At 35.2% G+C, this 12,400-nt stretch overlaps 1 protein-coding gene across 1 annotated transcript; it reads right to left on the bottom strand.

Annotated features, from left to right (window-relative positions):
• Positions 1-510: 510 nt before the first annotated feature.
• Positions 511-11,786, bottom strand: LOC139484024 (uncharacterized). Its single transcript, XM_071267747.1, has 6 exons — positions 11,739-11,786; positions 8,757-8,774; positions 6,721-6,765; positions 6,159-6,480; positions 5,397-5,732; positions 511-1,407 (listed from the first exon to the last, which is right to left on the bottom strand). The coding sequence occupies exons 1-6, from the start codon at positions 11,784-11,786 to the stop codon at positions 680-682; spliced, it is 1,497 nt and encodes a 498-aa protein (XP_071123848.1). The 3' UTR covers positions 511-679.
• Positions 11,787-12,400: the final 614 nt, after the last annotated feature.

Here is a 12,400-nt window from a genome sequence, read left to right as displayed (position 1 = left end):
TTCAATAGGTTTTAAAATTTATATTGTAAATATACACACTGCAGTTATTCATAGATAAATAAAAAAATATATTGTACCCTTACATCCAATCACAGCGCTCCTAATTTGACTTCCTTCACCTGCCTTGGGTACACAAAAGGCCAACCTAATGCTGGGAAAATTAAATACTACCGTTTTCCCTTCAATAAGCCACACATAACAATATCTAAATATAATTTCTAGGAAAAAAGATGTTTACAAAAACAAGGTAAACAAAAACAAAGCGGAATTAATTTCTGCATTCTAAATAGGGATGACTACCATTACATTTCGAGCATTTGTGAGCAAATTTGCAATTCTTGCCAAATGTACAAGTACCCTTGTTATTGAATAATCTGCATGTAAACACGCGTCGTTGTCCTACATTTTGACTCGACGCCCCACTTGTCGATGAATTCCCACTATGCGATTGATGGTTATTGATATTTGAAATTCCTGTGTTAAAAAAAGGACTAACGTTCGGAGTAGATACACATAGTAACCACAGCTCCATATCGACAACTCCCCATGAAGAAAAGGGGGAAAAAACTTTACGTAACCTAAATTGCTCATCATAATGAACCCAGCCTCCAGAGTAACCCCTTGAGGCTGCCATTCTGACTGTTTGCATGTATTTGAAAAACTCCAGACCTTTGTTGGGCTATTTTTCAAGCATGACACTTCCATAAATCATGAATGCGGAAGTCCAGATATAAATACTTTTTATGGGACTTTTCTTTTGGTTAACTAGGGATAAAACACCCCCTTTAACTACCAGTTCACCCTCTAAATTTTGCTCGTTTAAAAGGTCCCGGGTGGATTTTAGAAGAACGTTCAGGTCAATAAATTCACCGTTCCATATTTTTTCTTTAATTTTGACCGGAATATGGGATGAAATGGGATCGAAAACACTTGAAATGTATGAAGGGGATTGGTCCACTTGTAAACGAGTATCTAAAGACCCAGCAGCCGACCCGTGAGAAACATTTGAGACAGTTAACATACCAAGGTTGTTGTTTGCTGGACTCATCACCCCGCTGGGGCCAGGTTGTGGAGTCTGTGGTAACAAATCTTCCCTTGGTCTGTCCAGTGCGTCTCCCTCGTTGCTATTTGGACTTTCTGTATCCATCTCATCTTGAATCCTGAAAGGCACGAATGGGGGTTCCTGATGTGCGTCTGATACAATGTTAATAGCTGCACACCTAGCAATTGCCAAATTAGAATCTGTCGCTGCTCTAGACACTTGAACGGTTCTTGTCGTGTTCTGTGATTTTGAAAGTGCTCCTCGTGTTGACGGCACTTTGCCTTTTCCAAATTTCTTTGCTGGACCTGTAGGCTGCTGTGAAACCTTTTTGGGAACATTACGAGGCCTTTTCGGTGGTTTCATATCTGATTAGAAATCTATAAGTTGCGGATGTCGAAGATTTTTTGACGATTGTCTTTTGAAACTTTTGTAACTTTCACTTATCCAGAGCGGCTAGTTCAACTGTGAGGCTGAAGTCACGTGATGTTTATAAGCCGGAAGCGAGATGCGGATCCGAATGATAAAATATGTCATTTAAGGAAAATAAATACATTAATCAAATCTCTTTCATTAAATTGGTTTATCTTATAAGTGATAAACCTTAGTAAAGAAAATCGCGTACAATTTTTGGACAGATCCTAATACATTCCGGTCGTCTGGAAACAAAAATTACACGAAGCGTATTCGTATTGGCCCCAAAACAATTCTTAAAAAATTCTATATATATACTTGATAAATCTCAAACTGAAGAGTTTAATGACTTGTGTATAAATATTCCAAACATAAAAATGAACCAAAGACCATTTGAGAGATTAAAGCCGTATTTTGTCCGGTCAGCAAGACCAAAGGATTGTATTACCTGCTATTGTCGCTACCTCATAGAAGTCAGATGTTAGTTTTCAAAAACAATTGAGTTTAGAAAAAATACATGATTCCGAACAGTTTAGATTTCGAGCAAAACGTGTACCCTATTTATGAACATCTGACTGATATCGCCGTTGCTACTTTATGTGATAAGGATCAAGTAAATAGTTCTTACTCGAAGGCGTGTTTCATCGTGAATGTAGTAAATGTGGACTTCGTTCTTAAAATTTACAGACGAAGAGTTAAATGTTTCGGATGATTCTCCCAATGTATCTTGGGAACGGTACAAATACATCACTGTAAATTCGAATACAAAACTTACTGTTGTCAGAAAATGCACTTAATTCATTACTATTCCGAAAACTACTGTTGCAAAGAAAGTTTTCAGCGCACGAAGTATAGATGCATGTGTCCGTAATTAATCGTCATGCAATTCTGGAGGTAGACGGAGTAGAAAGTTTGCCGGATATTCCATGTATTATCACAGAGCATTTCTTTGTAATAAGCCCGGATGAGAGACATGATAAGTTTTTTTACCCAAAATATTCAAACCCTTGTCAAGGAGTATTTAGATTCGATTCGATATGATGTAAAAGTTATGGTTCAATATAAGTCACGAAATTGTTTTGGAATGTTAATCGACATTTGTTCCAAACACGGATATGAATTTTTCATTCGAAATTATTTCGAAACTTCGAACGCAAAGGGACATTATGACGCAGCCGGGGGCTTTTTAAAGAATCAAGTAGACATGGCTGTTAATTTTTCTTGAGAACGAAGTAATACAATCTGCGGCAGATTATTTTAAATACAGCGGGAAACATTTAAAGGGCACTAAAGCACTGTATTGTAAGCGCTGAATATTTAGATATGTCGAGCGTATAGATCGTAACACAATATCTGTTAAACCCGTTCCGGTATTAGAAGTCTGCATCAGGTTTTCTTCTTCTTTGGACGATGCTAATTTGACAGTTATTAACCTGTCATGTTATTCTTGTAAAAACTGTTTGGTTGGTACTTACAAAGACTGCATAAATAATTCCATTGGAAGCAAGGTGACCATACCGATAGTTGTCGAGAACAACCGAACCCGCCATTCGGGTCCCGCAGAAACCACGGAAAATTACCGAATGAAAGACCTGATTGCGCTTGGCACAGTACTTGCTGTATACACTGATGAAGCAGTTTCAAATTATTACCTTTTTAAAGCAGGTGTTTATCCCGAAACCCTAAAAAAGGACACCACCGATGATTGGGGCGTAACTTACCTAAAAGGTTCGTTCGTGGTTTATACTTAGACCAAACAAAAAAATGTTGTCGTATAAACTATTGAATAAGAAACATTCGATCATTTCTATAGCATCTGTTATTTACGTTTCACCAACTCTTCAATGTTCGACGCGTGAACTCTTAGTCTTCTGGAAACTACACATCTTGGCAGTTTATCTGTATTGGATGAAATGGAAAGAGCACAATAAAGTTATTGTTTAAAAACCTCTTTCTTCCTTAAAAAAACATATAGTTATATCCCCCAGCAAAAAAGTTTTGGGCAATATGGGAACCCCCTTGTCCTTCTGTCTGTCCATTTTCCTTGTTATCGGTATTCTTTATAAATTACTTGACGGATATTAATGAACTTTACACGATGTCCATAGTAATGTGGTCTGACAACTGTTACTTGAGATAATCTTAATTTGAGGGGGAAGGGGGAGGTGATCATGACCGCAGTTCTCGTTTTATCTGTATTAGAATTAGATTGAAATGAATCATTTTAAAAGAGGTCAAATGGTTTGCAAAAAGTGATCATTACTTATTCTACAAGTATTTTTGTAGCGTTTGAACCACGTCTGTTATAGACACGAACATCACCCGTAACGTCACAAGGATTTTTAGAACAAAATCAAATTGCATTAATTGAGAATTGAAACGGGGAATGTGTCAAAGAAACAACAACACGACTGAAGAGCACCAAAACATCCAAAGACCACCAAATGGTCTTCAACACCGCGAGAAAATCCCTCACTGGAAGCGGTCGTCAGCTAGCCCCTAAACAAAAATGTGTAATAGTTCAACGAAAAAGGACGCGAAAAAGGACATCACACTAAACAAATAAATGAACCAAAATTAAAACAAACTATCAAATAATTATGAAAGCTGCAAAAGTGGGAAATAAAAATGAACATCACATGCTCCTACATTGTAACCGATACACCAATATTAAGGGCATACGATACAGTTTTGATCCCGTATTTACAGTTTGATGAAAATTTCCATATAGGGTATTTTTTTGCCTGATTAAATCAAATATGTAATAAAAAATATACCTTCATATTCTACTTTTTGAGTTAAATGAGGTCAAAATTTTGTATATTTGCTCGATATTCGGATTTTGGCCGTATTTTCCCTTTCGAAAGAAAGCCATAACTGTTTTTGTTTTAAAAGATGAACACAAACTGTTTTTTGTTAAATAATTTGTAATTTCTGTATTTTATAAGTATCCTAAAAATGTATGCATTTTTTATTCAGAAATAACTCATATTTTTCAAATGGTCATGAATTGAGAAAAAACGTAATTGTTTACTGTATATTTATCAAAATTAAAAAAATTGCACTTTTTACAGTTTTATCAAATTTGGTCCACATAGTCACCCTACAAAATGAAACAAAATGTAGTTTTAAAAAATAGGGGTCCATGCACTCGTTTTCAAATCAAATCAGTTTGAATGATAAAAATCAGTCGAAAAATGCACCTTTTCCCGATATGTCATAGTTTGACGTCGCGACAATTACATTTTACGTTAGCAACGTCATTACCCCCCCTGTTATTGTATGCCCTTTAAGAGAATTGTGAATTGTCCAAAATTACTAAAAAACACAAACAAAAAATAATACTCATATGAGCGATAAGTATACAATAAATCTGGTACTTAATAACAAATTTAAACATGACTTACTTGATTTAATCCTCTTCGTTTATTGTGGAACATAGGGCCGCTACAGACGATTTCCATCTTACGCTGTTTTAGGCTATTCTTTCTGCTTCGTTCCAGGTATATCCAATTTCCTCTAGCTACTTGTTCCTTGATCTACTACAGCTGTGAAATGATTTTCCCGGTATCCGATGTCATTGTGGGTTCCATTCTAATGCCTGTCTAGTGATGGTACCTACAGGTGTCCTCAAAGTGTGCCCTATTCATTGCCAAGTTCTCCTCTTAAGCCGTTTAATTGCTGGTTTCTGGTTAGTTCTTTCCCATAAGTATTTGTTACTAATGGTTTCTGGCCACCAAAATTTAACAATTTGGCGCAGGCATTTAATTTGTTAATAAAAACCTGGATTTTATGTTTTACTCTGCTGTAAGTCTACAGGTCTCTGCACCATAAAACAAGGACTGATTTTACATTCGTGTTTAAAATTCAAATTTTGGTGTTTTTTGTAAATGCTGTTGATTTTCAAACTGGCTTCAGCATAGCAAAACTTGTCGAACTTTACTTATTCTTGTCTTGATGTCTGCATCAGTCCCACCAGTTCTATCCATGATGTTTCCTAAATAAGTAAACTGATCGACTTCTTCAATATCTTTTCCTTCAATTGACACTGGTCCACCTTTTCTGGTCTTCACGTTCATAAATTTTGTCTTCTTGATGTTGATTTTTAGCCTTATTTTATTTCCTATTTCATGGAGTTCGGTGGTTTTGTCTCTCATGTCTTTCAAACCGTGAGATAACAGAGCCAGATCATCTGCAAAATCTAGGTCTTCTATCCTTTGTGCGAAGTTCCACTGTATACCTCTTGGTGTAGTGTCTAGTGCTTGCTTAGTCACCGAGTCTATGGATTTCAAGAATAGTCTAGGGGAGAGTATTCAGCCTTGTTTCACACCAGTATTTACATGGAAAGGATTAGTGAATGATGATTCCTGTACCACCTGTACTGTGAAATCCACGTAAACGCCTTTATCATATTCACAATTTTTGTTGGTATACCATAATGACTTAGCAGTTGCCACTGTTTACACTATCGAATGCTCTTTCAAAATCGACAAAGTTGATGTAGAGAGATGATTGCCATTCCACTGATTGTGGTTCAATGATGGTACGCAGTGTTGCTGTTTGGTCATTGCAGCTTCAGTTTGATCTGAAACCTGCTTGTATGTCTCTAAGTACCTAATCATTTGCATCTTTAATTCGGCTGAGTATAATTTTGCACAGTATTTTACTAGCTACTGATAGAAGTGTTGTGCTTCTCCAATCTCACATAGCCCTAAATCTCCTTTCTTTGGCAGCTTCACTAACAAACCCTTTAACCATTCTGTTGGTATCTTTTCTTCCTGCCAGATCTTATTCAGGAGTTTGTATTCTATTATGTCATTGTCTCCAAATTTGAAAACTTCAAGTGGTTTTTCATCTATGCCTGCAGATTTTCCATTCTTTAGTGATTTGAAGACCTTTTTCACTTCATATTTCGTAATGTTATCTATTTTTATGTTCAAATCTACCTCAGCTGGCTCTACTCTTTCTGGTTGGTCTGGTTCTTGTCTATTTAGGACATTGACGAAGTATTCATTCAATCTTTCCATCTGTTCATTACGATTGGTTGGGATTTTCAATCTTTATCCTTTACTGGTTTAGACTTGGCTGTTTTACGTTTACTAAGGGTTTTGGTGATATTGTTCAAGGTTTTGATATCGCCCTTAGATGCAGCAAATTCTGCTTCAGTTGCAAGGTCATTTACATATTCTGTCTTGTCTTTTCTACAGTATTTTTTTCACTTCTTTGTTGAGCAACTGGTGTTTGTTTTGTGCTTCTTATTTCTGAGCCTTGTTCTTGCATTGTTTACCTTTTTCTTCATTTTCCTTCTCTTTCTACTTTATCCCATGTTCTATGTGACATGAAATCTTTCTTTTTGTAAGTTTTTCTTCCAAGTACATCTTCACACAATTCCTTGATGATATCTCTTCCAACTTCCCATTCGACATTTTTGTCCAGGTCTGGCCCATCTTTAAGTACTTCAAATCTGTTTCCGAGCTCGATTTGGAATTGATCTTTAAAGATGTAAGTTTTTGAGCTTCTCCACATTATACTTTATACCTTTCTGTTTAATTTTGGTCCCTTTTGCAAGTTTTGTTTTTATTTTGGCTATGATAAGATGGTGGTCTGAGCTGATATCTGCTCATCTCATAACTCTCACGTCTTGTAGTGAGCTTCTCCATCTCTGACTTATCATGATGTGGTCAATCTGAATTTTTTTTGTTTTTCCATCAGATGATTCCCATGTTTCCTTGTGTATATTCTTATGTGGAAATAAACTGCCTCCTATCACAAGCTCATTCATCTCACAGAATTCAACTAGCTTTACTTCATTCTCATTTATTTCTCCTAGACCATGTTTTCCTTATGTTTTCTCCCTGTCCTTATAAAAAAGAAGATCTGGTATAATTGCCAATGAGAAAACTGTCCACAAGAGACCAAAATGACACAGACATGAAAAACAATAGGTCAACGTACAGCCTTCAACAATGAAATAAGCCCACATCGCATAGTCAGCTATAAAACGCCCCGATATGACAATGTAAAACAATTGAAACGAGAAAACAAACGGCCTTATTCATATAAAAATGAACGAAAAACAAATATGTAACACATAAACAAACGACAACCACTGAATTACAGGCTCCTTGTACTCTTTTCCAATCTTAGCATTCATATCACCCATGACTATTTTGATGTCTCTCTTGGGGATGTTGTCCCAAACATGTTGTAGTTCTTTGGTGTGTTTGAAAGCATTATTGCTACTCCTTTGGTGTGGCAATCATTTTCCTTTGGGTTTCCCGAGAATAGAATCTCCTCAACTGTTGCCAGTGTCAAAACTCCACTTTGGTTCCATCTTGCTTCTCTTATGCCAAGTACGTTTATATCATAGTTTTTCCTTTGCTAGCTGAGCACATTTTCCGCATTCATACATTGTGCGTACATTCCATTGCGCAACTTAAGTGACTTTTTTGGGGGAAAACAGTGGTATCGGTTTATTAGACGTCATTCTCTGCATCGCATGGCGTCAGTTGCATTAAAAACAACTTCTGCTCCAACCCTGGAAGGGCAAGCATGTTAAACGACTGTATTAGTTTCTGTAATCAGCTTTGTTTTACTGGGCAAGGTGAATAGCTTGACGTTAATCCCCCTAGTTACCATGTGCTGTCGTAGGGAGGCATTGCAGAAACCTTGAATAGTGCAGAGGCTATGTACTGGCAGAAAGACTTCCTCGCTCGGCTTTTTTTTTCACCTGCAAGCAGGCTAGCCAGCGGTGATAAAAGGCATATGATTTCCTACCACACTAGACGCATGTACAATCCTGGGGTACAACCACCAGCACATAATCTTAAACGTGTGAGAGGTTAATTATCTATTGCGATAGATTTTCATTATACATGTATTTCATAATCACATAACTGCATTTTCTAACCGCTTTTTATCAATTCGGTCATTACCATTTAAGGTAAATGCGTTTGTGTCAATACCATGTTATCTATTGTCTTTAAAAACATATTCAAATATAATGTATCATTATATCATAATACCTTTTAATTAACAAAGTTATAAATCTATTTACTTTAAAGTTGCATGTAGTCATTGTTGAAACTGAGGAACATGTCTTGTTAGAGTGTCCGTTGTACGATGATCTGCGAAATGAACTTTTTAAAATTATTCTGTCAGAACACTCAAACTTTTTAAATTTTTCCAACCTGGATAAATTGTCTATTGTTCTAGCCAGTAACTGTGATAGTATTATTATTTATAGTGCCAAAATCTGCAAATTTATTTTAGATAGAAGACGTCGATTTTTATATCGTTAAACTTTTTTTTTTTTCCTTTTCTTAAATGTAAATATCAATATTTTAAGGAAATTTTTAATCTAGCTGTACAGTGATATTTATAATTATTAATTTTCAATATATATACATATATATATATTTTAATCCCGTCTCTCATAATTCTTTTTAGAATGGCATTAATATTGTATATTATTGTATGTATTCGTGTATTATGTTATGTATTGTAATATTAATGGTGAGACGTAAATAAACTATTTGTTGTATAGTATAGTCTTACAAATATATGGTTCGTGTAAATTAAGGGGCGTCTTTTCCGATTTGATTGGGTCTTACTCACTTTTATGTGGAGAACCATTCAAATCGGTTGGCATCTATCATATTTTGTATTCCATAGTGACTACAGTGATATATAACGTGCAAGTCTAATGATGTGTAATTGGAATGTTATCAGCCAATCAACGGATAGACTGGCTTATCAAACAACAACAGGATATCATTACCGTATGACCATGGTCATACGGTCTGATCATGGTCATACGGTAAGATTAGTCAGAGGCTAAACGTCAGGTTCGGGTAAATCTGTTAACGAAATTTCTGTTATTTCATTGGTTATAAATACTGCTTCGCGGATGTTTCCGGAATGATTTTTTGGGAAATGAAGGTCTTTTTAACGTCTGATTGGCTATTAATGAGTGGCATGCATTATATGTTCAACGCGTCCGTAAGTGGGGTCGGATTGAAATCATGATACTAGGTTATATGTACATATTATGATAAAGTGTTCATTTGCTATAGTGATTAGTTATGATGATAACTCACGACAAACTGTCAATTTGGTGCAGATTATATAATCTTGTGATAATGTGGTGATTTAATCTTGTAATTATGTTGCTATTTTGTTAAGAAACTGTACATTTATGTATTATTGCTATTCTCTAAAAATAGAACAGTAATGCGTATAATTTACACTTTAAACTGCGTATTAAAACGGTTAAATGATTGAGATCGACGAGCATTGAGATACTTTTGTGTTAGATTTCTTCGTAAGCTTAGATTTTAAATAGTAAATACATAAAACGTATGCTCTATGTATAAAAATAATAACGATTTATTTTTCATTGCTTGGACATATTGATTAGAAAATATTAGAATCATGGAATTTACCGAAGATGTAATTTCGTTTCCAGCATTCATCGCTTCATTGATTTCTGGTGTAAATAAACAAACCCGACGATACTTATTTACAAGAATACAAAAATTACAAGGTGAGCAATATGGTTTCTTATGTGCAAAGAAGCCTACACCAAGCACCACTGTATTGTTATTTGCAAGGGTTTCAGTGCACTATATGATACTATAGTGTCAGCTGTTGCAAATTATATAATTTATCTTTAGCTCTATATTTTGACAATGACCCCAATGCAATCATTTATACGATCCTTCGAACCCCCAAAAAAAACTTGCAATACAGTGAACTCCCAAATAGATGTTTGCATGTGGGGTAGATAGTTTAATGATCTTTGATGTACTCGTACCTGATAATTTATTCTTTGTAGCTGTCAGGAGACTGATTTAGAAGGGGGCCAGGGGGCATGCAATCTTTTTTGGGGAAATTTGGTGGGCCTGCACTCGTGAAAATTTCTGGATCCGCCACTGGTTGTTGGACCATAATAGTCCCAGTATGAACACAGTGGTGATCAGCAGTCATTATTGAAAAAGAAGATGTGGTATGATTGCCCATGAGACAACTGTCTACAAGAGACCAAAATGACACAGACATGAACAACTATAGGTCAATGATGATCAAAATCTATACAACATAGTCAGCTATAAAGGCCCTGATATGACATGTAAAACAATTCAAACCAGAAAACCAACGGCCTTATTTATATAAAAAAATGAACGAAAACAAATATGTAACACATAAACAAACAACAACCACTGAGTTGTAGGCTCCTGACTTGGGACAGACACATACATAAATAATGTGGCGTGGTAAACATGTTAGCGGGATTCTGATCCCCCCCCCAAACCTTGGACAGTGGTACATGTATAACAGTACAACATAAGAACGAACTATAAAAATCAGTCAAAAAAGTCTTAACTCATCAGATTGCCCATTGATATATCAAAAGCACTGAAAATTTTATTTGATATGTCTGATTTCAATTTATTCACATCATCAGGTCTTACACTTAGTATATTTTTTCGTAACAAACATTACTATTTGGTTGATTATCTAGGGAATCACTGAAGCATGACTGGAGAAGTCGCCCCCTTCCCCCTTATTGTCCTACCTGACCTAAGAATCTGTCCGTTCTTAAACCATTAACGTCATACATGTACAACAATTACTTTTCCATTGTGGCATCATATATTTTGTATTAAAACATCAAAATTTTACATGGAATATTTGTGATGTACATGTACAGTTTGTAATGGTGGACATATTCATATTGTAGCAATAAGGTGTATTCAAAGCAAAATAATTAATAATAAATCAACTCAATGGATAGAAGCATACTGTTTAGTCAATTTTTTTTTCACACAGCATCTGCATAGAGTGATGAGATATAAATCAGGAGATCAATCACTGGTTTTGGAGGCAAGAATTTTCATATTTTACTTATTTGGGTAGATACATGTAACACAACATTTATCTCGTCATAATACCTGTACGCTCAGTGTTCTTCATGAAAACTATCACACTGATTTTAAATCATTATAGGAAAGCAAAGTGTATAAGCAAACATTTCAGGAGGCTGACTGCAATAGTCTGTATATTATCTGAAAAAGCTTATTTCTTGTCAACTTTCTTATTATTTCAAACATTTTAATAGATGTCTCCCAAATTTGGTGTCTTTCTATAAGCTTTTTTCAAAGTCATTTTCATTTATTTTTCAACCCGGCCCAGAAATATGTGGTTACCTTTAATATAGCTGATTTAGGGAAAGGCGACCTGGGTGAAACAAAGGCTATATTTATTGTCAATGCAAACATTTTACCTGTTCAACACCAAATGCTGTCAAGTTTGGGGTCTCTGGCCATGCCATGACTTTTTTTTAATAATAATAATTCATGTTACATGTACTTGTACATCTCCTTTGAATTTGTTTGCTTATTTGTTCTATGGTCTCTTTATGCATATCTATCTATATACCCCATTTTCATGGTCCTACAAAAATGTTTAAAATGTATACATTTTACTTTTTTCTAGCTTCTCTCATGTGATAGCTGTACCTTTTTGGTCACTATTTATGTGTTGCGTTTAAATAGGAATTGTAACACTTTACAGTGACTGAACAGGTAAAAGAAATACTTCTCAAGAAACAGAAAAAAGAAAACTACTTGGAACAGCACCAGACTACATGTATGTATGAATAGAAACTAAGATCGGAATAGCATGGAGGATATTATATGTCCTTGTGAATAAGCAAGGAAAGCTTTTAATAATAGTGCCTATTTTTTAATTTACTCTATTTTTCATTCATTATCTGTGCAAATTTCAACATAATATGTCATAAATTCTTATCTACATGTAACTATACTCAAACTTTTAGTGGTGGATCCAGAAATTTTCATAAGCGAGAGCCTATTGACTGCCTAAGAAGGGGCCAACTCCAGTCATGCTTCAGTGATTCCCTATAAAAAAACAAAATTTTCCTAC

This window comes from Mytilus edulis, chromosome 8 (assembly GCF_963676685.1).
Source record: "Mytilus edulis chromosome 8, xbMytEdul2.2, whole genome shotgun sequence".
NCBI classification, from domain to species: domain Eukaryota; kingdom Metazoa; phylum Mollusca; class Bivalvia; order Mytilida; family Mytilidae; genus Mytilus; species Mytilus edulis.
The sequence above is the reverse complement of the archived record's forward strand: the minus strand, read 5'-3'. Positions and strand labels throughout refer to the sequence as shown.